The 26,601-nt window shown below is 33.4% G+C and overlaps 1 protein-coding gene across 2 annotated transcripts in view; it reads right to left on the reverse strand.

Moving 5' to 3' along the window:
* Nucleotides 1–942: 942 nt before the first annotated feature.
* TXLNB (taxilin beta) overlaps nt 943–26,601 on the reverse strand; it is a 66,416-nt gene continuing 40,757 nt past the window's right edge. For both annotated transcript variants that reach the window (XM_051997858.1, XM_051997859.1), the window contains exons 5-10: nt 19,478–19,672; nt 16,933–17,052; nt 15,613–15,687; nt 11,576–11,668; nt 7,865–7,960; nt 943–6,643 (exon numbers count right to left, since the gene is read on the reverse strand). In XM_051997858.1, coding sequence (XP_051853818.1) covers nt 5,906–6,643; nt 7,865–7,960; nt 11,576–11,668; nt 15,613–15,687; nt 16,933–17,052; nt 19,478–19,672 — 1,317 coding nt within the window. In that variant the 3' untranslated portion in view covers nt 943–5,905. The remainder of the gene's footprint in view (nt 6,644–7,864; nt 7,961–11,575; nt 11,669–15,612; nt 15,688–16,932; nt 17,053–19,477; nt 19,673–26,601) is intronic.

Genomic DNA, 26,601 nt, shown 5'->3' on the forward strand with positions numbered 1-26,601 from the left:
CTTAACCCTGATGTAATCTTCAGTGATTTCACCAATAGCAACCTGAGGGAGATCCCAAAGTTTCTATGGTCAGAGATCCTCCTAATTCATCCTTCCTCAATTAAATTTGTCTTTGGAAGTTTATTCTTAACTACTAATCTAGCTCACTCTCCAACGATTTTTTGTTGGAGTTTTGAATTTTGACTTTTCTACTTTTACTCCAGTAGCCCTCTCATTGATGGTTAGTAATGTTGCACTCCTGTGTCCTGCTTGGATTCTCCATTTGAGGAAATACCTATGCCAGCTGTACTTATTTCTAAAATAATTTAACCCTAGTCTCAGGATTATTCGTACTTTTCAATTCCATTTTATATATAGTCTTTCCTCACAAAAATGTAAGCTCTTTGAGGGGATGGATTGTTTTTCTTTCTATTTGTATTACAACATTTAATATAGTATCTAGCACATAAAATAGTAAATGTTTGAATGATGTATCTAATCTAATCTGAGAACTTGCTTTATCTTGTTTTATGGTACTTGACCTGAGCATCCAAAATTGTTAAAAAGGGCTCTGAATGGTAACATTCATCAAGTTATTATCAGAAAGGAACATAAGAAGTAAATGAGAAGTGAGAAATTGATTCTTTAGCAATGTTCTGCATCTTTCTTACCATTTAATCAGACCTCAGGAACAGGAGATGTCTATAACCCTGTGAGAGTTTTATTCTACTCAATCCCTTCCTCTTATTTCTTTGAGTCAGAAGAGATTGGACCTATCTCTGAAGCCTGGATGCTAAAACTAGATTTCCCTGGAGATAAATTCTTGAGCCAGTAGTTTTGTCTGTATATATAAATACATACACATATGCACACATACATACATACATACACAAGTCTCATGTTCTGAAAATATTGTATAAATAAAATTTTCTTCTAAGGAAAGCAATTAGCCCACAACTGAGGTCAAATAAAATGTATATTAGATATATTTTTGGTGTCAAAGATTGAAATACAGAAAAAGATATAGAAAGGAACTACCACCACCAAAGGAAAAAAAAGTCAGCAAGGGAAATAACTTTTAATAGATACATAAATTATAATAATTTAATTTAGAAAACTCCAACAGCTGCATTTCTGTTTGACACAGACTTGGTGTCTATAGATATAATTAAATGAACTTTTTAAAAGAATATAAATTCCTTCTTCTTTCAGCTCTTGAGAGTTATTGTTATAATTATCAAAGCCAAACTCCAACATAAACAACTGTAATAAAACATGCTTTGAACATAAAATAATCCTTCCAAAGACTATTTCATGCTCAGTAAATAGCAAGGAATTTACATTATTTGAAACTTTTGTCTAGTTCCTATAAATTAATGAAATAATGTAGTGATAAAACTTTAAATCAACAAATTTCTCTTGGATGAAGTCAAATGAATTTTGGAGTAGTAATATTCCATTTTCTAGATTTTGGCTTCCGTCTTGCCTCTTCTTCATCCTTTTCACTCAGATTATAACTTTACCATGTTTCTGTAATATCCTCCAATATTTGGGAATTCTGAGTCTATAAACTGTTGGAACTGAGTTCCTTTGGATGGTTAAATTGAATACATTGTACTGAGTTATTGGAACAATCAAATCCCTACATTGGCAGTAACATTTTGAATCTGGCTGGTAAATCTATTGTTGTCATAACAATTTAAGCCCTCAAAACACAATGATTCCCAAATAGTAACATGATTTTGCCTGATTTTTTTTTAACTTTAGCATTTATACCAATCAGTATCATCATTGTCTATTTAGGATACCTTTTATGCAGAGTTTACCAATCCTGTTGAAGATTGTTGCCATGTACACATAAGCAATTTAAGACCAGAAAAAAGACTAGTCTATTTTTCCCCTACCTGTTTGTACACTGGGAGGGGGGAGGGTAGTGAATAATTTTTTTAAAATTATGAACTATTCTGGTCCTAATTAGGGCAACTGATGACAATAGAAGAGGTTCCAAAATTTTACTTGGCTTACATGAAACTAGCTTCCTGACTTTTTTCCAGATTCTTACTCTTTTCCCTAAGAATTTTAAACATAACTCTATTTTTTTAGAGTTGTTCTTTTGGCAAGTACAGAATTTTTTGGGGAAAGGGTTTATTGGCTTGGTATAGATTCTCCCCTTTTCCTAAAACTCTGCATAACTATCCAGTTTAGAATAAAAATAATTTTCACTTAATATTTATTAGGATGAGGGCTCAATCTAATTTCCTGCTGCAAAGGAAGGAATTTAGCAAGAAGCAGATGTTTCAGAATACAATGTCAGAATTGGAAAAATCCTAGAAGTTTTATGATCCAATACACATCTTTTGGTCACCCAGTCTCTGGGTGTTGACTTCACAGGGAACATACTAATTATTGAGGCAGGCTGTTTCACTCTGGACAGTCCTCATTGTTAGAAAGTTTTTATTTATTTTGAGACAAAATCTCTACAACTTCTACTCATTGCTCTTAATTTTGCCTTCTGTGTTCAAATAAAACATCTCTCATTCTTTCAAATAATAACCCTTATACTACTTGAGGATGACTATTACTCTCCTCTATCCCTTTAGTTCCACATATTGAAAGTAGTCTAAATATTCCTAATTATATCAATTGATAATTGTAGGCTTAGTTTCAGGTATCTTTTCTTATGGCTGTTTTCATCTGGATATATTCCATCATAATATAATCATATAATGGCATAATTGGGACTGGAAAAAACCTGAGAAGTTATCTGATTCAATTCTTCCATTTTACAAATAAAGTAACTAAGGTTCAGATTATTAATCTTTTTCCTGAAATATATCTGACAGGACTGAATATTGCCCAAGATCTAGTATGATCACAACAGAATATAAAGGGAATGTAGTCTTCCTTATTCTGAGTAGTTTAAAGTTGCCTTATATTTTTGTACTGCCATATCATACCATTGACTGCATATTGAGTTTATATTCCAAATGTTATTTGCATAAATTTGTTGTCTAGTCACATCTGCCTCATTCTTAGCCATTGCTTTTTTTCCTCTAAAATATACTTTATCATTGTTTTTATTAAATCACATGTTATTAAGCTTAACCCATCATTCTAACCTATAAATAACTTTTTGAATCATAAATCAGTCATTTAATATGTTAGTTATCCTTCCAAATTCATGTCATTCATAAATTTGGAAAGCATATCATCTATTTCTTCATAAGAGTTATTGACAAAAAATGTTAAACAAAATAGGATCAAAGAGGAATCTCTCAGACACTCTACTGGAAGCTTCTTTCCAAAATGACAATAATCTGTTCATTACCATTCTTTGGGATCAATCATTCAATGGGTTCCACGTCAACAACACTATCATTCAGTGCTCTCTTGAAAGCTCTTTAATTGCCTCCTCACTTATTATGAGATTTCTCTTTGAACTTATATTGGGTTTTTCCTTTTGGCTATTTTTATTCAAAATTGTACAGTTTGAAAATAATTCTTCTTGGTACACAAAATGGAATCAGAAGAAGAGTTAAGTAAATTTTTTCTCTCCATCATCTATTATCATCATAACACTTATCTCATGTTTTCTCTCCATCATCTATTATCATCATAAAACTTATCTCAAGCAGCAACTTTATCCCTTCTTTTATCTTTTTCTTCCTTTTTTGTTGGGTGAAGACTGGTAATGTTAAAAAGGAGATTTATATGCCTATGAAAGAGAATGTAATAGGTGTAAATGAGGCTAGACTAAGGGATTGGAAGAATGAAATTATGCATTTAGTTTATAACAGAATATTTAAAGCAATACAGCAGAGAAGAGCAAGGTTTACCCATGGTCCCATCTCTGAAGTTCCTTTTCTCACTTCAACCGTTCTTGTCCAGCAAGTCAGTGTATCTTGACACCTCATGAGAGAGGCCAAAGTTATAAGATTGAAAGCTAATGGCAGTGAAAAGATTGCTACACAAGTGTATATAAACTAAGGTAGTCATCAGGCCCAGTAAAGCTTACCACTACTTTACTGGGCCTGATGACTACCTTAGTTTATATACACTCTATAACTTTGAAAGATGAAAGTAGCAATTTATTACGTGTTGAAAGTATATTGCACAACAAGGCATCTTGTTTCTTCACTAACTCCTCCAACACTATACCGATGTGACCTAAGTCTTTGTTGCATGCTCTTGACTTAATCATACAGATGGTAGCCATTAATGTGAGAAAAATAAGAGCAATTAGCACTTCCATGAAGAAAGCAAAATAGGGATTCTTCCTAATATGTAAATTCTCTGCTAAACTGCTAACTCTTTATGAAGTCAGCTCCTTTTTCTTTCTCTGAGACCACACGCTATGAAAATATTGACTAGAATTTGGCCATTGTTTGAATATTTACAAGATCAGATTATTCAAATCATGGTCACATGGAAGGGATGAGGGGATTTTTGCCCAACAAAAATTCAATATAGGTCTATAGGAAGATATGACCTCAGTCAAGGCATACTTGACTTGACTGTAAAAGAACTGCACATTAAAGAAAGAAGAGATTAGTTCTACCATATTCTGTCATGTCAACCCAAGAACAACTCTTGTGTTCTGTTCTTTATGGTAAATTTTATAAAGTACATTGACAAACTACTTCAGAAGAGCATTCCTATAACTATGAAAAGAATAAAAAATTATGCCAAACAAGGACTAATTAAATGAAATGTAGCTATTTACCCAAAGAAGAGGTGAATGAAGGGACATCAAGCCCTCAAGCATTTAAAGAATTGTCATATGGAAAAGGGATTAGATTTTTTGGCTTCAAAGGGCAAAAGTAGGGTCAGTAACTAGAAGTTAATAGGAGACAAATTTAATCTCCACAAAAGAAAAACTTCAACATTTTCATAGTTCTTTAAAAGTAGAGTGGGCTAATCTGATGAACTGTTCATTTTTGAAGATCTTCAATTGGAAGCTGGATGTCTATTTTGTCAAGATACCATTGTAGAGATTCATTTAGATATGAGTATTATTAGAGGACCTTTGAAGTCTCTTCCAATTCTGAGTTTCTGTTGTATCATGTGGAATTTGACAAAGAAAGATTCACTTGGTATTTTGTTCACCAGAAGACTGAAAGTTGTTTGGATCTCTGATCTTCACTGTCAGCAAATGCCTTGATTTCACTTTGATTTTTGGTTCAATGGATTGCATTATACTGATGCATCAGTGGTTTAGTTATATTTTGTCTAGCACTATAAAAACATGAAAATCCATCTTTAGAATCTATCCCGGGTAGAAACTGACAAAAGACATCATTTATTTGTAGTGCTTAATGCAAAATTTAATATTTTTTTTTTACCAGAATATGTGTTGTATGGATTAGGCAGGAAGGAGAGTGCAGGGAAGGCATATGTTTGAGAGATGAGGGACCAACTATTTTTGAAATGTGTGCGCTGTTGCCATAATGACCAACTTTTAAAAAGCATACTGAAACCACTAATACCATTGACAGTGTTCATTATCATGATTCAGAGAAACAAACAGCATGAATCCATGCTTATATGATTATAGTTAAATGAACTTTCTTAAATAAAATTCTATTTTTGATTTAAAAATCAAATCAAATGCCTTTTAAGGGTAAAGTAGTATCATTTTGCCATGTTTTACTGCCTTTAGGGAATACCAGACCATTAACTCTTATTGTCTAGAAAAGCTCCAAATCAATGATTAATTATAGATGGCCTTAAACTGAAAGTGTATACCACAAAGAATTGAAGACATTTGAAATTAATTAACTTTTACTTGACAGCCTTCCTCCCATTTCCCATTCTTTTATGCCTGTTAAAACAGTCAGAAGTCAAAATGCAAACTTCACAGAGGTCAGCCAGAAAAATAGCCTTTAATTGACTTGTTCCATATCAGTATCTGGCTTAGGCATCAGTGTCACATTGGGAGACTGTGCTGTGAAGTTTGCCTTTGGCTCTCTGCTGCAGATGTTGAGGGCTGACTGTTCGACTCACATACAGTTTGCACAAGTTGACATTGGTCACTTGCTGTAGACTGTAAGGGCTGACTGTTAGCCTCTTGGGTTGGTTGTGGGGATGGATTATTAATATTTGCTGAAATTTGTGGGGGCTGACTTGGAACCTTTCCAATTGGTGGGAGGGATTGACCATCTGCTTCTGCTGGTGCTTGGAAGGGATGACTATCAGTCCTTGCTGTAGGCTTTATGGACTGACTTTGGGAAACTGCCCTTGGTAAGAGAGACTGATTGTCAGTCATTGGTGGAGATGTGACCTCCTCATATTCCTTAGACTTAGATGGAGGATTTGGTTGCTCTAGGGAGCTCCCTGGGCTGCAGGCTTGAGAACTATATAATTTCAGCTCTGTGTTTTCACAGGATTGGTCATGTGGAACTTCCACATGATGGGTTACCATGAAAGCTGTTGCCAGATTCCTTGGCGTATTTTCATCAGTACTGGCTACCTGTGCATCAGCTGTTCCATCAGCTGTGTCAGGCTCTTCTTCTGAGGTGTTCTCATTTTCTTCTTTTTCAGGGATTTTAGCCTCTTTAATTTTTTTATATAGCTCATTTCTCTCCTCGTGCAGAGCTCTACAGAGGTTTTCTAGTCTTCCAATTTTCATCACAAAGCACTCGTATTCTTTAGTCCTCACTGCTTTCTGAGATTTTAGAAAGAAGGAGAAAAACAACAAAAATAGGATATAAAGAAAAATTAAGAAGATTATCTCTTGAAACAAAATTTTTCCTTCAAAGATTGTTCAAAGAATCTACGTGGAGATAGCTGGAGTAGAAATCTAAACATGACTACTTTTTTTTTTTTTTTTTTTTTTTACAATATTTATCCATCTCTCTTGGAATCCCACCTACTCTGATGCTTTCTTTAGGAAAGAAAGGGATGAAGCTGTTTCATGTTTCTTATTTAGAGCTTCTGAAATCTGAAACATCAGGGGAATTGCTGGTTCTGAGAATTGAATTAGAAGAGAAAAGCAAAAACTCTGATCAAGACTTATGGGAGGAATTTCCTTCCCTTAATAACTCTGTTTGGTAGTGAATAAGGTGATGTGAGACCTTATAATTAGTGTAGCTTTTGATGAATAATGATAATAATTGGTTTTATAATAGCAGCTAGTAATTAACTAACAATTGTTATTTTATATAGATTTTGTGTGGTTTATGTAGTTTTATGGCTTTTGTATAGTTTGCAAAGTATTTTTTATTACATTATCTTATTTGATCCTCATAACAATCCTATGATTTAGCTGTTGTTATTATACCCATTTTACAGATGAGGAAACTGAGACTAAAAGGATGTAAGTAATTTGTCAAAGATTCCATGCCTACTAAACGTTTGAGGCAGGATTTGAAATCAGGTCTCCAAGTCCAAAGCTTGATCCACTATATTGCATGGACATATGTGGTTTTGTTCTTAGAAAAAAACTATTACACATCTATACTGACTGATAATCTCTGTTTCTCTTCCTCCATTGTGTGTACTTGGAGAAGGAAAGGGAAGAAAAGGACAAGGGATGGGGAAAGGTACTTAAGACACTCTCCTGAAATGGCCAACCATATACATCTTGTATTCAGGCCAGTGCCTCCTGTTGAGGAAACAGTAGTAAATTAAAATGATGGTATTCCCCTGGGATGAGCTTTTGAATTAAGAAAAAGTGTGTGAGTTAGGGTCACAAACTTACTTACAATCCCTAGTCTAATTCTAGATCATTTTTGTGCTTATTCTCTTTGGCTATGTTTTAATATGGCAAGTCCCTGAAGAGCCTGGCTATTTTTCAAAGACAATAATTTTTGCCATTATGTTGCAGGCCTTCTTAGCATAGCTGTTTTGGCTAGAACCTAGAAAAGCTGTGACAGAATTTTCTCACCTCTTCAATCATGTCCAGGAGTGCTTTGTTACAGTTTTCAAATCTTGATTTCCATGTAGCTGTATCCTTTTCCAGCTTTTTCATTTTCTTCGTTGTCTATAATAGTAATAATGGGATGATAATGATGATGATAGTCTTTACAGTTTGTAAAACTTTATTCAAATATTATCTTAATTTATCCTTACAGCAACCCTGGAAGTTAGGTGCTATTATCATCTTCATTGTAGAAGTGAGGAAACTGAGGCAGAAGTTAAATAATTTGCCCAGGGCCACATAGCTAAAAACATCTGAAGTCAAGTTTGAATTTAAATTTTCCTGACTTCAGGTCCCATATTCTATTTAGTTTCTTCCACCTAGCTGCCTCTATTAAAATCATAAAAGGAGTATAAGAAAAACCATCTTTTTCTTCTCCTCCCAAAAAAGAGATATTTACTACCAACTGAAACAAATGGATTTTCTATAGAAGAATAAAGATTTAAGATTATCAGAATGTTAGAGTTATAAGAGACCTTATACATCATCAAGTTCAAGTTTATACCCAGATTCCAACTTTTTGTTGTTGTTCAGTTGTTTCTGTCATGTCCAACTCTTTGTGACCTATTTAGTATTTTCTTGGCAAAGATAATGGAGTGGTTTTGCTATTTCTTTTTCCAGCTCATTTTACAGATGAGGAAATTGAGGCAAAACTAGTAAGTGTCTGAAGCCAAATTTGAATTCAGGAAAATGAGTCTCCTCATTAGACCAAGCAGTCCATCCATTGTCCCATATAGCTGACCTTCACATTCGAACACAAGTCCTCAGATCTAGTCCTTTTTTCCCTTGTATCCTATTCCTTCTTTGCACTTTAGTTCCCAGTATATAGCTCTAGACCTACTTGTTCTTTCATCTATTATGTAATAGTGCAGTTTTAGACTTGCTTTAACTTTTTTTGTTGTTGTTGCCATATCATATCATTGACTTCTTATGAATTTGTAATCCACTGAATCCCTTACAGATTAACTGCTACCATCTAACAATAGATACCTTCTTTTGTGTGAGAGAATCTCTGTGTGAGGTTGACTTTTTGAATCTAAGTGTAAATTTATCTCTTCTAAATTTCATCTTATTAGGTGCTATTCTTCTTGTTCTTGCCTTCATAAGTTCAGCGGATTCATTCAGAGACTTGTATTACTCTTGCATTTATCAAAATATCTACCATTATGTTAAGTGGTATTTTAGACAGACAAAGGATTGTGAGCTCTAATATCCTTAGACCATCCAGTCCAACCCCCTAATTTAAGAAGTAAGGAAACTGAAATTGAGTGAGGGGAATTGAGTAAAAATTCATTTAGAATCCACATATAATTGAAATATATTTCACATCTAGGTAATTTTTCTCTGGCTTTACGTGTGAAGTCTGGGTAGTTACTCTGTCCTTTGATTAAAATTTTTCTTTGTTTCTTATATATACAAGTTTACAACTAGAAAAAATCATTATTGACAAATAGCTAAATGAAAATCCAACCCTCAAAGATCATGGCTTCATGCTCATACTTAAAAGAGAAAATAATTTCTCGAATCAAATTGGCAATGAGGATGGATCATGATTTTAAATCACTTTAGCTACAATCTCATTTTTGATTTAAAGTTTTATTTTTCTATATTTTCTAACTTTGTTTTTTAATCATAACAAATGAAGTCATCTTAAGTCCCTGTTTTTTCTTTTTACTAATTCTATCTTTTAAAATTTTTTAATAGATTGATCACTTTGGAAAGGGAGAACTAACTTCTAATTTGAAATTGGCTTTGGTAAAGCTTAATATTTGCTGCCTAATAAATATATACACAGACAGTTCACCTGTAAGTATTTCAAAAATGCTATTTATTTCCAACTTGAGTACTGTATTAGAGAACATTCTGCTCATAATTCAAATTTGAGTTTGCTTTTGTGTGATTCCTTGGGTGAGAAACAGGGGGAGAATTTAGAAAACTGTACCCCTTCTCTATAACTTATAAGCGGCAACCCTTATGATGATCCATAAACATTTTTGAGTATTGTGCTACAACTCCATTTTAATTATCAGTTCTGTAGGTTTTATTGTGCAATTTTACTTAGCACCATACTTTTTTGGGAGCACATGTGCTGTGTTATTGAAAAATTACTTGTGTGTATGTATAACTATGTTATATTGTATATTTTTACTTTATATATTTCATGTTATATTTATGCTATATATCTCATGCTATATATATGCATATGTACCTAAATGCATATATATGTGTATGTATATGTAGATCCACACACATATATAATTACATGCATGTATACACACACACAAATCATATCTGTACTGAAGAGGAAAAGAATATCAAATTACCATTTAAATTTCAATTTTGCTATATACTACCTATGTGACCTTGGGCAATCAGTAACTTCTTTGGGCCTCATTTCTCTCATCTATAAAATAAAAGAATTGGTCTAGATGGTCATTAAGGTCCCTTCTAGTTCTAGATCTATGATCCTATAAGATATATGAGAAGTAGATATGTGGTGGATAGAAGGCCATCCTTGGGATGAGGAAGATTTGACTTTAAGCTCTTTCTATTGGCAAGTCAATTTCTCAAAGCCTCAGGTGATTGTTAATGATAGAGGTAATTTCCATATTAGGCATTTTCTGTACGGATAAAAATCAAAGATCTAGACTGCTCACAAATTGTATACATATTTGTGCATATTATATGTGGACATATTTCTCACTCTTACTTATGAAATCTATTCTTAAATGCTTCTTATATTAATAAGTTGATATATGCTATTTCCCAAGCATGATTCTATATTGACTGTTATAAAAGGAATGAATGGAAAGGGGACTTGACTTCTTTTAAGAGTAAAACAATATGACTATTTTTCTTTGTTACAAGAGAAGATTTGATGTCAGGGGTATAGATCAGGAAATAACTATTAAAATAGTTTTTAAAAGTTGATAAAACTTAGCTTTTAAAAAGAAAAATGAAACACATACGCATAAACATTTCTGAGAGATATGCACCTACAAATAGAGACTAGTTTTATGTTGAAGAAGTAAGAAAAATAACATGATGATCTATGGTAGAAGGATCTGGTGAATAGAATGATAGACAGGAGATCTGGAGTGTAGTTCAAATTCATTACTAGTTATCTACACTTGTGTATATCACTCCACCCTGTTTCCCCATCTATGAAGTAGTGAGATTAGGCTAAATAATTCCAAGGTTTATTCCCACTCTAATATCCCACAGTTATAAAATGGAGAATTAAAGCAACTATTTGCATTTTTTGGGGAAAAATATAGTAGTTAATTTCTAAGGGATAGCTTGCAATTTAGGAGAATAGTTTTTTTTTTTTTTTAACTTTAGTGCCTATCAGATTATTGCAGATTGAAGGATTATCCTTTCTTTAACTTTCAGCAAACATTTAAAAAAAAGTATATCTTTCCCTTCTACTCCCTCCCCATACCAAGAAAACAACAAGTGAGAATGAATCATTTTCTTTTTCTTTGGACAGTTGCTAAGACTATTTTACCACAAACTTACCAATAAAAAATACAACCACAATCTCTTCCAAATCTATAAACATTTCATGATTCTATGAGAAGCATTGCAGTGTCATAGCCGGAGATGAATGAGCCCAAAGGAGAATTGGTTGTCAAAATGGAAAATACCCGTATAGTCTGGATGATAAGTGGTACTCACTTTATCCATTTCCTGCTTGAAAGTGGCAAATACCTCATTGCTTTTTGTCAACGTATTCTGGAACTCTTCAAACCTCTCAGAATAGAGAGTAAGCTGCAAGCACAGGAAAGGGGATCTATTATAGGAGTTACATTCAGATTGATTTAAAATCAAAACGCTATGCTATGGATTATTATTTGGGAAGATAAATGTTTTATGGATGTGATTCTAGAAATACTTGTAGCTCTAATAGCTCTTATGGAGTGAGCCTAGGTTCAATGAAATCTAGTTCAACTCATTTATTGAGTGCTTACTGTATGCATGGCACTGAAGTAAGGTTCTGCAGGATTCTCAACTGATATCAATTAATCAATCAACAAACTTTTATTGAATGTCTAGTATGTGACAGTTACTGAGAATACAGATAAAAAGGTAATAGAGTTTCTGTTTTTAAGCAGCTTACATTCAATATGAGGGAGAGGACAAATATCCTACCAAGAAATGAATACAAGATAGATACATAAAGAGAAATATAAACTCTAATCTTTCCTATGTCAGCTTAAATTCCAATATACCCATAGCAGTTCAGAATTAGAAGAAACTTTGGAAAACATCAAGTTCAACCCTTACTTGTATAAGATTCCCCATTACAATAGATAATCTCTGAGATTAGATTTGTACCAAGGCACTCTTTCATGTAGAAATAATAATGTCTATGTCTATTTCATTTAAAAGGAATTTTTTGATATTCTTTTTTTTTAATAAATAAAAGTTTAAAAGCATTCAAAGAATGTAAAACACAATTCTGTATTTAGGATCTATGTCCAAAGACCCATGAGATTAACCTTAGAAACAAGACGTTTAGAGTGGTGTATGGTATTCTCCTTTTATAATGAACTCTATAGCCAAGTTCTCTTATTGAAGAGGGAATCATGGTCCCAAGAAGTTCTAATTTAAGAGGCTATGTAAGCTATACTGTTTCAATCATTGACTTTCTGAATCTTCTTTCCTCTTTGATATGTGAGTGTGTTATTTTGTTGACAATGTTAGCATTCCAAATCTGTGAATGTTCCTCCCTGTTGAATTGCTGTTTGTGACTTTACGAAAACTGTATCTTTAAATAGCAATTGTGTTTCACATCCTGAATGACTGAAAAATAATTGTCTAGGAAAAATAACACAATCTTACATTGAGGTGTAATATAGACCTGAAAAATGAATACCAACTCAGGGGATCTCAAAGTTCCATTCTAATGCTAATATTTTTTGATTCTGACAATACTTGTTTGTTGGAAGCCCTTTAAAATTGATTCAGGAATATTCTAGTACTTTACAGACAAGTTTTAAAAAATTTTCTCCTACTTAACTTTATTATGATTAAAACAAATAAATGAACAAAAAAACCATCCTAGTAACACAATGTTTGCTATTTTAAAAGGGAAATCCTTTTAAATTTAGGGATTTTGAGAAGTTCTTTTCTGTCTTTTTGGTGGATTTTTTTTTTTTTTATGTTCAAATTTGGGGATATGGAAAGGCAGAAGAAGAGCAAGGTTAAATTAAATAAAAGTGGCTGCATAAGAGGCTTCTGAAAACATCCTTGCCTTATAGGGAAGTGGGTTATAGGGAGTGATAGGGAGAACATGAAGTGAAACAAGATGGACTACAACAAGATTTTAAAACAAACCTACGTGTGTGTGTGTGTGTGTGTGTGTGTGTGTGTGTGTGTGTATGTTTATAATAGAGTGTGGGATAAATCACAATAGAAGGGCAAATTTGGTTCATGAGTGCTTCCCACCCATAAAAGAACACAAAAAGATTTATTCAGCCTCTCATAAGAATTAGTTCTTGACTATATGCAAATGGATGTATGTACTCTTGCATTATCTCTGCTAAATTTGGAAGCCTTCTGACTTTTTCACCTCCTGCTGATTTATTCCCCAAGTATTCTATAATAAGTGGTGCATTTCTCTTTGAAGCACTAGGAGACTGTTTAAAGGATTCCAGGGAAGAGTCTTTTATTTAAACATGTCATTGCCTCTTCTCTCATGGGAGGACTACTAATGCTTCTCTGGTTTCATCATTCACTCTCTCCTGCCTCTGTTCATTCTGGGACATAATCCACCATTCTAAGAACTTGCTAGCTCCCAATCTCTGCCTTTTGGAATCTCTTCCTTCAATATCCAACAAAATGACCACCCACTCCACTAAACCTTTCCTGGTCCTACTTCACTCTGCCTTCTCCCCCCACTTTAGATGAAAGTGATTTTTGCTTCCTCAATTTTTCCTAGAATATTTTGTATTAATCTCTATTTAGTCTCTATTCATTCTACCTTGTAAATAATGTATGTATTTTATTACATTGAATTGTATATAGCTGTTGTCAAAATGGATAGAGCCTGCTAGGCCTGGAATCAGGAAGATCTAAATTTATATATGACCTTAGACACTTATTAGTTCTGTGAATATTAACAATAACACCTACTTGAAAGAATGATGAGAATTTGAGACAGTATTTGTAAAATGCTCTTAGCCTGGTGCCTAGTACAGTACTGGTGCATATAAAGGTTTATTCTTTTCCCCTTTTTGTTGAAATCCATTATATCCCCTCCCCATTAGATTATAAATTCCTTAAGATTAGGGACTATTGTTTTTTCTCTTGTCTTTCGTCTTTATATGTTAAGTGCCTACCATAGGGCCTTGCACAAATTAAAATCACAGAATCATAGATTTGGAGCTGGAAGGGAACCTTTGAATCCATTGAATATAACTCCTCCTGCTCTCTTTTTATAAATGAGGAAATTAGGCTTAAATGGGTTAAAATATTTATAGGATCATAAGACTATCCATATATATACACATAAATGTGTGTATACATATATATATATATATATATATATATCTGGAAAGGACCTTAGAAGCCATTGAGCCCCATGCCCTCATTTTTCTCATATGAGAAAACTGAATCACAGAACAAGTATCCAAGGACATAAGATAAGTGAGTTGAAAAATTAGGATTCAGACTCATGTACAAAGATGCCAAATTCAATTAATCTAATGCATTTTTGTCTAATTGAATCAAAATGAAGGTGCAAACCAGAGTGACAGTGAGATGGGATAATAAATTACATCTGGGAAGGTCTCTACCATATCTTATCTCACATCTCCAGCTTGGAGTAAGAATGAGGGAGTTGTCCAACTTCTTAGATTTTTGTCATCTCTTTACATTGGGGCACCATTGCTTGATGTGTAAGACATATTTTTATTCCAATGTAAGTATTAAGATATACCTTAGCCAAGCAGAAGCTAATTCCAGATTATCCTATGTTTTGAACTCATCATTGACTTAGCTTTCTTATTTGAGAGTTGACTAAAATCTTTTTTTTTTTTTTTTTTGCTTTATTTTTTTTAATGTAGTATGTTTTAACAGATAAGAGTGTTGGGATCAGGGTTAAAAACACCCAAATTCTGTCACTGGCACTTATTAGCTGTATTATGTTGGACAAGTTATTTAAATTTTCTGAACTTCAGAATTCTCAAAGTCATATATTATGTTATATGCAGGATCTTTTAGTTAGAGAAAACTCCTTCACTAATACATTCATAGATCCTTACTTGGTATACTGACATGTGTAAAATAAAGGAAATGAAACATACAGAAGAGATTTTGAATATTTATGTTTGTCAATAACAAATCTAAACTTAAACTACTCTTTATTCTTACCTTCAAAGATGCTTAAAGAAGGGGAGAGAAAGGGGAAAAGATGTGAGTGCAGGAATGTCTATTTGGACACTGGTTTGTCCTGACTGACACTTGTGGTTCCATAATTTATAAGAAGGGCATGTAGAATGGGTCATGTAAATGAGTAGAATTGTCCTACTTCACTAAGTGAAGTAGTTCCTTTGCTACATTTTAACAATTGTGAATTTACTCTTGTTTTCCCCTTATTTATGCTCAATATGAAGCTTTAGCATTGGATCTTATATATTGGGTCTTAGGACCATAACTTGGAAACAAATAAAGAAAGGCACATATCATGCATTTAACTTTTCGTACTTTACCTGGGCTTGTAGGACTGTTTCTTGTTCTTTCAGCATTTTAGTCTGAAGCTTCCACTCAGCTGCTTGATTCAGTAACTATGTAAACAACATATCCAAAGGCAAAAACATATTACATTCAAAAGATATTTTAAGCAACTTTGTTGTTACACCTAATATATACATTTTAGTACTTTTCCTGCCTATTAGCTCTTTTTAAAAGCTTCAGGCCTAATGCCTTACAAATTCTCTCTTTTATTTCTTTACTTATGGCTTTCCCCCATCTTGAGATAGTCTTTATCCCTTGTCTCTAATTTTAAATACCTCTTTCAAAGTTTAGCCAAAGCCTAACCTTTATTAGCACTTCCCTGGGTAAACTAACCAACACTGATTCTTTCCTTCTCTAAATTCCTACAGCATCTAACATTTGAGGATATGAATACCTTATGTTGTTCCCAAGTTATATTCCAAGAAGATTGGGCTTCTGGAGCCAGATTTCAATTTTAAAAATTCAGAAACTATGTGCCTTCTTTCTTTTGGCTTCTCCACAGTAACCCACACAATGATGGACATAGTTGGTTCTTAATAAATGATTGTTGACTTCATTTTTTAGTTCAACAAGTTGTTAAGAGCTGCCTACTATGTGCAAGATGCTATGTTAGGAGCTGGGGATACAAAGATTAAATACAACACAGTCCTTGTTCTTTGGGAGCCTATAATCTGATAGAGATAAAAAAAATTAATGTTCTTCTCTCTCTCTCTCTGTCTCTCTATATCTATGTCCTAATATACTACATATATGGATATAATATGCTAATTCTTTCCCTAGAACACATAGTAGAAATGTTTCTTTCTAAAGATCAGCTGAAATAAAAAAAATAAAGACCAATATTGATTCCCGAGGACAAATCAGGAAAAGTGCCTCTTTCTTTTTAGTAAAGACTATAGATAGTGAATATTGCATATCAAAAGTGTCTCAGTTGAATGCAACTGCTGGACAAGTTAATTTTTGCAAAGGAGACCTCAGTAGTCTTTACCAGGTAATACCACCAGGAAATAAATGATATTAAAAAAACAAAGGACATCAATTAAAATTTAGGGGGAAAAGTAATATAGATTACAGATACTTCCCAGACTCTTGATTATCTACCAAAGTGTTTCTTAAGATAAAATTTGGACTTTCATGCTGTTGGGGGTGGGTAGGGTGAGGAAACCATTGTTTCCATTTGTATTTAATAATGGATCCCTGTCCCTCTGTGAATTTTTGTGAACACAATGGGTTTAGGAGTTTCTCTATGACATGGGATTTAAGTACAACAGGAAAATGTTTAAATTAATAAATACATATTCTTTTTCTCTCTGGTGTCGCTCCTCTGCTTCCTTCATCATTTCTTGGGCCTCTTCAAGTTTTGCATCCACCAGCTTCTGTTGGAGTTCCCGGTGCTTAAATATTTTATCCAGATGCTGGAGGAGAACAAAGCACACATGTGAAAAAAGGAAGAAAAAAAAAGGATTTGTATATTAGAACCTGAGAATTTTTAGACAATATTTCTATCAACATAAAACCTATTTGCCTTTTCTTTGAGGTTCTATGACAAAAAAGGACCCAAAGTCAAAATAACAGAATTTAAGAAATCAAGAAAAGTATATATTGCTCCCTCTTCTGGAGAAGAAAGGGAAATGTCATTATTGGTTACAAAAATTCCCTGTATTGGGCATTATGTCTTCACGTAGCTAGAATCATAGATATGGAGTTGGAAGAAAACACAGAGACCATCTAGTCCAATGCCTCATTTTACAGATGAGTAAATTAAAAGTGAAGTTATTTCATCTATGTCAGAAAGATTTCAAGTTTTAGAACCAGATTTGAATCCAGATCCTCTAACTTTAAAGTCAATGTTCTTTCTACTATATCTAGCTGTCTCCTATTGCAGCCTATTGGCTTGAAACTTTTAAGTTCTATTATAGGTAAATTCTCCTCAGTTTGCTTCCTGGGCTTGCTTAAAATTGCATTATTGTCCCTTTGTAATATTCCTTGCATTTTAAATAATAATTTATATAATCCCTGCATTTAGCAAGTCTATTAAGTTGAAATATCCAATAGTTTTAGAGAAGCCTGTAGAGAAAATCCACTTTTCCCATTCTATTATCTTTCTTGTTGTTAATTCACCTACTGTATTAAAGTGTCTGAGAAGCAGAGAATCGTTACAACTGGAAAAGATCTTAGAGATCATCTACTACAGTTCTTTCTTTTCATAACTGAGAAAAATGAGGCTGATATGAAGTGACTTTCCTATATCTCCTGGCTCTTAATCTGTTTGACCCAAAGAAGTCAGAATTCTACAAGTTAATTGGCAAAGATTTACAATGATGTTTTTTCAAAATTATAATACTTATTTTATTTAGCATACTAACTATAACTAAATGCAATTCTCAAAGACAAGTTGCCTTTTAGTAGATATAATTTTCACTTGAGGTATTTCCTTCACTGATGAAGTTTAGATTTAGACCAAAACGGAAATAAAATCTCCCCTTCTTCCACTGATTTCCTAAGAATATATTCTATAGGGGCAGCTAGGTGGTATAGTGGATAGAGTACCATCCCTGAAGTCAGAAGGACCTGAGTTCAAATTTGACCTCGACACTTAACACTGTCTACCTGTGTGACCCTGGCCAAGTTACTTACCCCTAATTGCCTCAGCATTATGCTGAGTCACAGAATATCATTATTTTAAAAGACTTAAAATTATGAAAAAGTAAAGGCAGTGAAGATACATGGCAGGCATAAGCCTGTAATATATTACCATCAACAATCTGCATTCAAAAAGCGATGCAAAAGACATTATTGAAGAATCATATGACCAGAAAAGGAAGTGAGTCTTGAGATTTTGAACATTATAGAAGGATAGCCTGAGTGGTATGGATTGGTATCTTGATAATTCTAAAAAAAAATCAAAAGTAGATTTTCTTCCATTAGGAAAGTGTTCTGTGTGCCAGGATTTATGGAAAAACATAGGATATTTGTTGTACAGGATTACATAGGTGGCAATCTATATCAGTGAAGGGAGCATCCACACTCATAGAATTGTGTACCTATTCAAAAAGAAAGAGGAGGTTACAAAAAAAATAATAAAATCCCTCTTTTTCCAGCATTATTGGGTATTGGGAAGGTATTCCAAAGGGAAAGCTGTGGTTTGGATCGTATAACATCATTTCACTTTTTATTTCTTTTTAGTTACTGTAAGGATAGGGTGTAAATTCAGATGAATTTCTTAAGCCCTTTCAAAATTAATAATATTTTCTGTGATTCTCTTGGTTTACAAAGTTGCTTCAAAATATTAGTCCATTAAAGAGTATCTCAAAATTTAATTCCTCCAATTTCCTAAGCTAATAATAGTTTGCATTTACAGAACACTTTAAAGTTTACAAAGCTCCAGCATGATGAATATGCAATATTTTTAGAAGAATTACACATGTTTCACCTATATTGGATTGCTTGCTGTCTTGGGAAGGGAAAAGTGGGGAGAAGGGAAGGAGAAAAATTTGAAACACAAGGTTTTGCAAAGGTGAAAGTTTAAAACTATCTTTGTATGTATTTGAAAAAATAAAATATTATTAAAACAATAAATCAAATATTTGCTGAAAAAAAAGTTTTTCAAAATTTGTTATTCATGGAACAGCTTTGTGGAGGTGGGTGCTGTTATTATCTCCCTTTTTACAGATGAGGAAACTGCAGCCAAAGAGGGTAACTGACTTGCCCAGAGCCCACACAGTTAAGATGTGTCTGAGACAGGATTTGAACTCAGGTTTTCTTGACTCCAAGTGCAGTATTCTATCTACCCCAGTGCTTTAGCGTCCCTCTTTTTGCATGGCTTGATAAACTTCTCACCTCTTCTCTCAGTTCATACTGATCAATGATGCTTTTCAGTTTCTCTGCTAGCTCTGTGTTTTCTTGGCATAATGTCATGTTTCTTTCACTCTGTTGCTCAATCTGAGCCTGGATGTCACTCAGCGTGCCCTGAAAATGGTTTGTGATCTCTTTCCTTTTCTCATCTTCCTCACGTGCTCTCTGGAGAGTTTCCTCCTGTTGAAAAGAAGAACAATATTTGAGTTTAAGAATTTCAGTAACTTCCCTGTACCCAGATTTACCAAAAAAAAAAAAAAAAAATTCAGGCTGAAGATCTGTAACAAAGTGAAGAGAAAGAATAATTAAACATGTGTACAAGAGGTTTTGAGTTCTTTTCTAAATCGTACTACTTCACTAAGAAGTAAATTTATAAGGATATTACAGACTAACACACAAATGTCAGTGATAGGTGAATAGTTCCTGAAAACAGTTGCTATGAACACCTTTTATCTAGTAGTTAGTTATGAATAGAGCAGGCTCCAACTGAGTGTTTGAATGAACTGCAGAAATTTCTGCCTATCCCACAATACCCAATTCTGATCTGACTGTGTTTGGCTGAAAACAAAGGTCACCTCCTTGCCAGGAGTTAAAAGTGATGGTTCAAATTATCCATTCTTGTGGCTTGCTATAAGAAGGAAAAAAATTGGCCTTGCCACCAAGACACATCAACTGCCTATAACATTGAAATGCCATAAGTATACCGTAATAAATAGTACATTCTTTTTATTAAGAAAAAAAAGTTCTCTAAATCAACAAAAAGGTGATTTAAAATAGTTACTGAGCATTTGTACTAATCTCAACAAACCTGCTGAATAGTGGGCTTTTGTTGGAAACAACAATCATGTATCACGCAGGGTAATTAACATGTTGACTAGAAAATTCTGATTCTGAGTGCAATGATAAGTTTCAAACCCTTCTAAAACTCTAAAAGAAAACATGTAATTTTCCCTTCTTTTGCTTTCTTAGCATGGTAGAATTGGAAATTAACTTTCAAATGTCATTTCTTTCCACTTTTTCTTTTAAATCAAAACTCTCCATTCACTCAGACCCACTAACAATATACCAAAATTTCCCACACATCTATCCTGAGTGCTGTTTGCTTTGTGAGTTTTATTCTCATTCTGTTAGAGTAAAATATTTCCATGTAAAAATAAAGATAGAGACATACAGCTGGCAAATCACATGTAGACATATAGACATTGATGGGTTCCTTTATAGTCTGTTTGATTAATTCATAATATACAAGGACATTTTATACATTCACCAATGGAAAGTAAAAACTGTAGTATAGAAGTTTCTAGCAGAAATGCCTAACAAGTCAAATTAAGTCCTGAAGAACATTTTTGGTGTGGTTTGGTATGTATGTGTGTGTATATATATGTATGTGAATATGTGATAGGAAGGCAGAATAATTCTGTAAACAATAGTTATGCCTTGTCTTTACTATGGATAAGAGCCATTATTGGAGGGAATTCTCAAATTGACGAAGTCAGAGTTTGAAAATTTGATTATTTTATAGTTCATATTATATTTACAGATTAAAAAGTACTTACTGCAGATAATTTTGTTTTGCTTTATAAATATTAATTAAGTTATTACTATATGTAAACCACTGTGGAGGTAAGGGAAATAGAAGGAAAAAATCTCAAATCACTCTTATCCTCAAGAAGCTTATATTCTACTCTTAGACATAGCATGTCTATGAGTAGAAGTAAATTGAAGAGGGAGCAATCTGAAGAGGAATAGGGATACTTCATTGAGGAGGTAGTGGACCTGAATTGCTGGCAGTAAGATGAGTATTCTGACCAATGGATATTTGGAGAATGCATTTTGAAAATGGAGGAATGACTTGTGAGGAGGCAAGAGATGAAATTTCAAGTCCAGGAAATGCCTAGGAATCTCATTTGGCCAAGAAGGGAAATGGTAGGCAGTGAGTCTGAAAATGCAGGTGGAATTCAGAGTGTGAAGGGGTTTAAATGCTAGGGGAGGCATTAGTATTTTATCCTAGAGGCAACAGGCAACCACAAAAAGCTTTTGAGCAAAGGAATAACATGGTTAGTTGTATGTCTTAGAAAATTATTTTGGTAACTATTTGGAGAGGGATGAGAAAGGGAAAGATACTGGCAATATAGGGAGACTAATAAAAAGGCTCTTACACTCGTTCATGTGAGAGTAATGAAATTTGAACTAAGTGATGGCTATGTGAGTTGAGAAAGGTAAATAATAGATTAGAGATATATCTTGGGAATAGAATAAACAAATCATGGTAGCTGATTGGAAAGGAGTAAGCTGAGGGAGAGAGAAGAGTCAAGGATGATCTTGAGACTGAACTTAGATCATTGGAAATATTGCCTTTAATAGAATAGGGTGGTATGGTGAAGGTGTATAGATAAAGATAATTAATTCAATTTTGAACATGTTAAATTTCAGGTGTCAAATGGGACATTAAGGTGGTATCCAGCAAGCAACTGGCAGTTTTGGAGATTAAGGGTGGATAAATGTAAATGTAAGAATCATCTGTATATAGATAATATTGGACCCCTGGAAGTTGATGAGATAACTGAAAAAAACAAATATATATGTATAATATGTACACACATATATATTTATACATATATGTGTGTGTGTTTGTGTGTGTGTGTGTATATATATATATATATTATATATATATGGAGAGAGAGAGAGAGAGAGAGAGAGAAAGAGAGAGAGAGAGAGAGAGAGAGAGAGAGAGAGAGAGAGAAAGGACCTTAGATGGAACTCTGGGGAACTCCTCTGGAGAACCCCATAGGGTAAGTGGGGACAGAAAACTGATGAGCCAGCAAAGAGAGTAGAAAAGTGGTCAGACAGGTAGGAAGAATACTAACAAAGAATATCATCATAAAAAATGAAATTCTAGTACCAAAAGATACATCTCCAAACCCATACTTTATTTTTCTTCCAAAACTTGCTTCTCCTTCTAATTTTACTATTTTTTAAAGAGTACTACAATTCTCCTAGTCTCCTGTATTCAGAGTTTTAGTGTTGTCTTTGAAATTTCATTTTCTTTTGACTCATATTCAACTGGTTACTAGTTCCTGTTAATTTTACCTGCATAATAGTCTCATCCATCCCAATTCCCATTGCTACCATCCTAGAACAGGATCTCAATATAACTTACATGGATTATAACAATAATCTCCTTATGGGTCTTCTCACCTCCATATTCTCCCTTCTATCTATACTTCCTACTTCTCCCAGACTAATCTTTATACACAGATCTGGTCATATCACATTTCTGCTTAAAAATTCTGCAGTTCTGTATTTCCCTACAAAAAAAGTTGTAACTTTTTTTATTTGACATTGAAGGCCTTCTACAACCTGGCATGAATTCATATTTCAATTCACAAACATTTACCTTTCTAACTAACTTGAATTTCTCCTTAGTATAATGTAATGACTGCGTATTTAAAATCAGCCAGAGTCAGGAATTCAGGTTAAGGGAAAAATCTTCAATATTTATTGAAGTGAAGAGGTGAATAAAGATTGCAATAGCAAATATAGGCAAGAAAGATTGCGATAGCAAATATAGGCAGTTGCGACAGGAAGCCAGCTAAGAGAGAGCGACGCGAGCCGAGCCAACCGTGGCAATGGCAATCCCAAAAACCTCTCCTCCCCTTCCTTTTCCACTCCCCTGCCTCCACCCACCAAAATCGTCATTTCCTATACAACACATCAGGACTTGCACAAAGAGTGGGTGGGGGCCATTCTTTCTCCAAGCTTATCTATTAATAGAGTATGGTCCAATTACTATTTAGCCTCATGTGCTTGGGACCTCAGTGCATCAACTCAAGCCTCAGCCCATTACATCATACATTCTATGTTTCAGCTAAACTGGACTTTTTAATCCCCAAAATATATTTTGAGTTGCTCAGATTATTTCTTATGCTTATGCTTTCTTCCTGTTTCCTGAACCTTTTGAATTCCTACTCATGCTTTAAAGTTCAACTCATAAACTATCTTCTATGTAAAGCATTCCTTTGTATACTTTGTAGGAAGCAACATTCCATCTCAGATCCTGTTTTGTGTCTGTAATGTGCTTATAATATATTAATATGTGTTTCGGGAATCTGTATGTTACATCTAGGGTACTGCTAGATGTAAGGAAAAGGGAACAAGTCTCATCTATACCTGGAATCTCCACAAATGCCTAGCTCAGCCCTCTGCATATAGTAGTTAATAAATGTTTATTGAATTGAATTGTACCTCTATTTTACAAATAAGGAAATTGAAGCCAAGAGAAGTGTGGTTTGAGTCATGTTTCTAGATAAATACAGTGAAGTTTTAAAAACATATATATCATTTTGCAAAGCATACTTTATCAACAGGTATAGTAATTCCTCTTGAAATTTTCTTCTAATGTTTTCCATCATTCTAATATGACTTATTCATGAATATCACTAAGGCTATTCTAGTGGAGCTATGGCCAAGATCAGAGTGGCTGGTTTGATAAGACCTATCATTGAGTTCATCACAGAATGATGAATTTTCCAGTCATACTAATTCTCAAGACTGTCTACTCAGGTATAGAGGGATTGCCATCTATGCTAGTAGAAGGTGGAATTTGACACTGACAAAGCTAGATCTCTTGAGTGTGCAAAAATATGAATTACAATTTAAGAATTAAAATAGGTGTGCATATAAAAATAAATGTGTATGTATGTATATATATATGCATGCATATATTTGTTGAGTGACATTTCTGTGTCTAGTCCTATTTTTGAGGTATTATGGAGGTTTAGGAGAGATTATATTGGCTGGCTTTGAGGAATCATCTCTACAAAATACATATGATTATACCAACTCTTGCGATGTATATGTGATTTTTAAGAACCATTATTTTTAAAACAATTGATAATCTTAACTCTTGATAGATTAATGTGGAACTGAAAAGGAATAAGTATAGGGGAAATTCTGATCAACTTAGAATCAGGACTCTGTTGGCAAGGCACAGGATTTGTGTTCAAATCCCTAAATTCTGACATCCTTGGACCTCAGTATCCTCAAATGTAAAATGAGAAGTTTTAATTAAATGCCTTCTAATTCTAATTTGATGATTCTATAATCATAAGATACTGTTATCATAGGATGTTGCTTAGTTAACAGCTAGTTAGGAATTGCCTAATTATGCCAGGTACTATATATACTAAGCAGTAGAGATAAAAAAAAAATGAAAGAGTTTTAGAGATAATTTAATCAAAACATTTTATTTTATTGATGATGAAATGGAATCTAAAATTATTTCTTCAAGGTCATGCAACTACTTACAGGAGCTAAGACTGTATGAATCTCCTTATTTTTTATCCAATGTGGTTTTCATTATTCAATATTCTCTCTCCGGGAGGGATGTAAAAACCACAAAGTAAGAGTATTTTATTGCTTTGCTAGTCAACAGTAGGAAGGGAAAGGGAAATCTTCACAGCATGAAGCAAAACCAGATCCACAGAATGTTAGATGGAAGATACCGTAATAATATTTTTTAAAAATGAAAAGGCAGAAGCTCAGAAAGCTTAACTGACTAGCTTGGGGATATACAAACTGAGGGGGGCTGGTACTAGAATCCATTGCTCAGGACTCCTCCTTTGTCCATTTTATGATATAATGTTTAGTTTTGTACCATGATATGACAATACTGGGATTTTGCAAAAGATACTTTGCTAACAGGTAAAGAAAAGTAAATAAAATAATGCTTAACTCTTGATTCCACTATCTTGAAAACTATTATTTCACTACTAGTTGAGCTGAAGTATTTTGTTATCATTAAGCAAAGTCTTCATAAAACATACAGATTAAAAATGTAAACAAAACTGCAAGAGAAAATGCCTAAAATGCTTACAGGAACAAACTTTCTTTAGCACCTTCAAATACTTTAGATCAGGTGTTCTTAACCTATTTTGTGTCATGGACTCCTGAGTAGACTGGTGAAAGCCATGGAATCATGTTCTTAAATAATTGGGAAAAAATGTTTAGGTTCAGTTAATAAAAATAATGTAATACAATATAAATATAATATAAAATACAAATATAATAAACATAATAATATAAAAATAATAAAAATAAAGATCCTCTATTATGGAGGGGGCCCTTGGACCCCAAGTTAAGAATCTTTTTTTTCAGATTTGCCAATTTAAATTAATGAAGTGATGATGAGTGGTATACTAGATGATTCCTAAATTCCCTTGAAGCTTTATAACTATGATCTATAATTATAAAATTGTTTTTTTTAATCAAGCAGATATCCTAGCAGTTCCTCTACTAGTCAACTTTTTACCAATTTTAATTGCAGTTTTATTACTTGCAAGTATATTGTGATATTTCTTTAAAAATAATCCCATATCTCATATATATGTAATATACACACACATATATATTTCTTTTAAAATGATCCCATACCACATATATGTAATATAAATACATGCCCATATATTATTTCTTTAAAAACAATCCCATATATATGTAATATAAATATATACACACAAACATATATATAATACACACACACACATATATATCACACACATACACACATATATAAAAAAAAGACCTCTTTGATCCATTGAAGAAAGAAGGTTATATTTGTTTCAGGAGTGGTGGAAACTACTTTGGAGGGTAATAGCACGCTGGCATTCTCTCCATCTCCCTTGTCCTGCCTCTTAGAATTACAAGCTTGTTGTAATAACTTGAGTGTGATCATAGCAAATAGTGTTCTCTTTCTCTATATATCAATCCATATAATTTATCTGCCATATCTTCAAATCCCTTTATTCTTTATTTCCAATTCAAATTTAACTTTTAAAAAATTACAACTGCAGCTTTGTTGAAACAATGAAAAAAGTCAGGAATTCTGCAAAGGGGCCTAGGTTTGATGTCAAAAGACCTGAGTTGGCCTTTGTTACTAATTACTTTTGGAAATTTAGGCAAAGCATTTCTCCTCCCTGAGACTCAGTTTCATTATCTATAAAAAGAGGGGTTAGGACAGATGATCTCTTAGGTTCCTCTTAGCGCTAAGAACCTAGATCCTTAAATGTTAAATTAAAAATTAAAGAGGAGAATATAGATAAACACATGAG

This window comes from Antechinus flavipes, chromosome 4 (genome assembly GCF_016432865.1).
Source record: "Antechinus flavipes isolate AdamAnt ecotype Samford, QLD, Australia chromosome 4, AdamAnt_v2, whole genome shotgun sequence".
Taxonomy (NCBI): domain Eukaryota; kingdom Metazoa; phylum Chordata; class Mammalia; order Dasyuromorphia; family Dasyuridae; genus Antechinus; species Antechinus flavipes.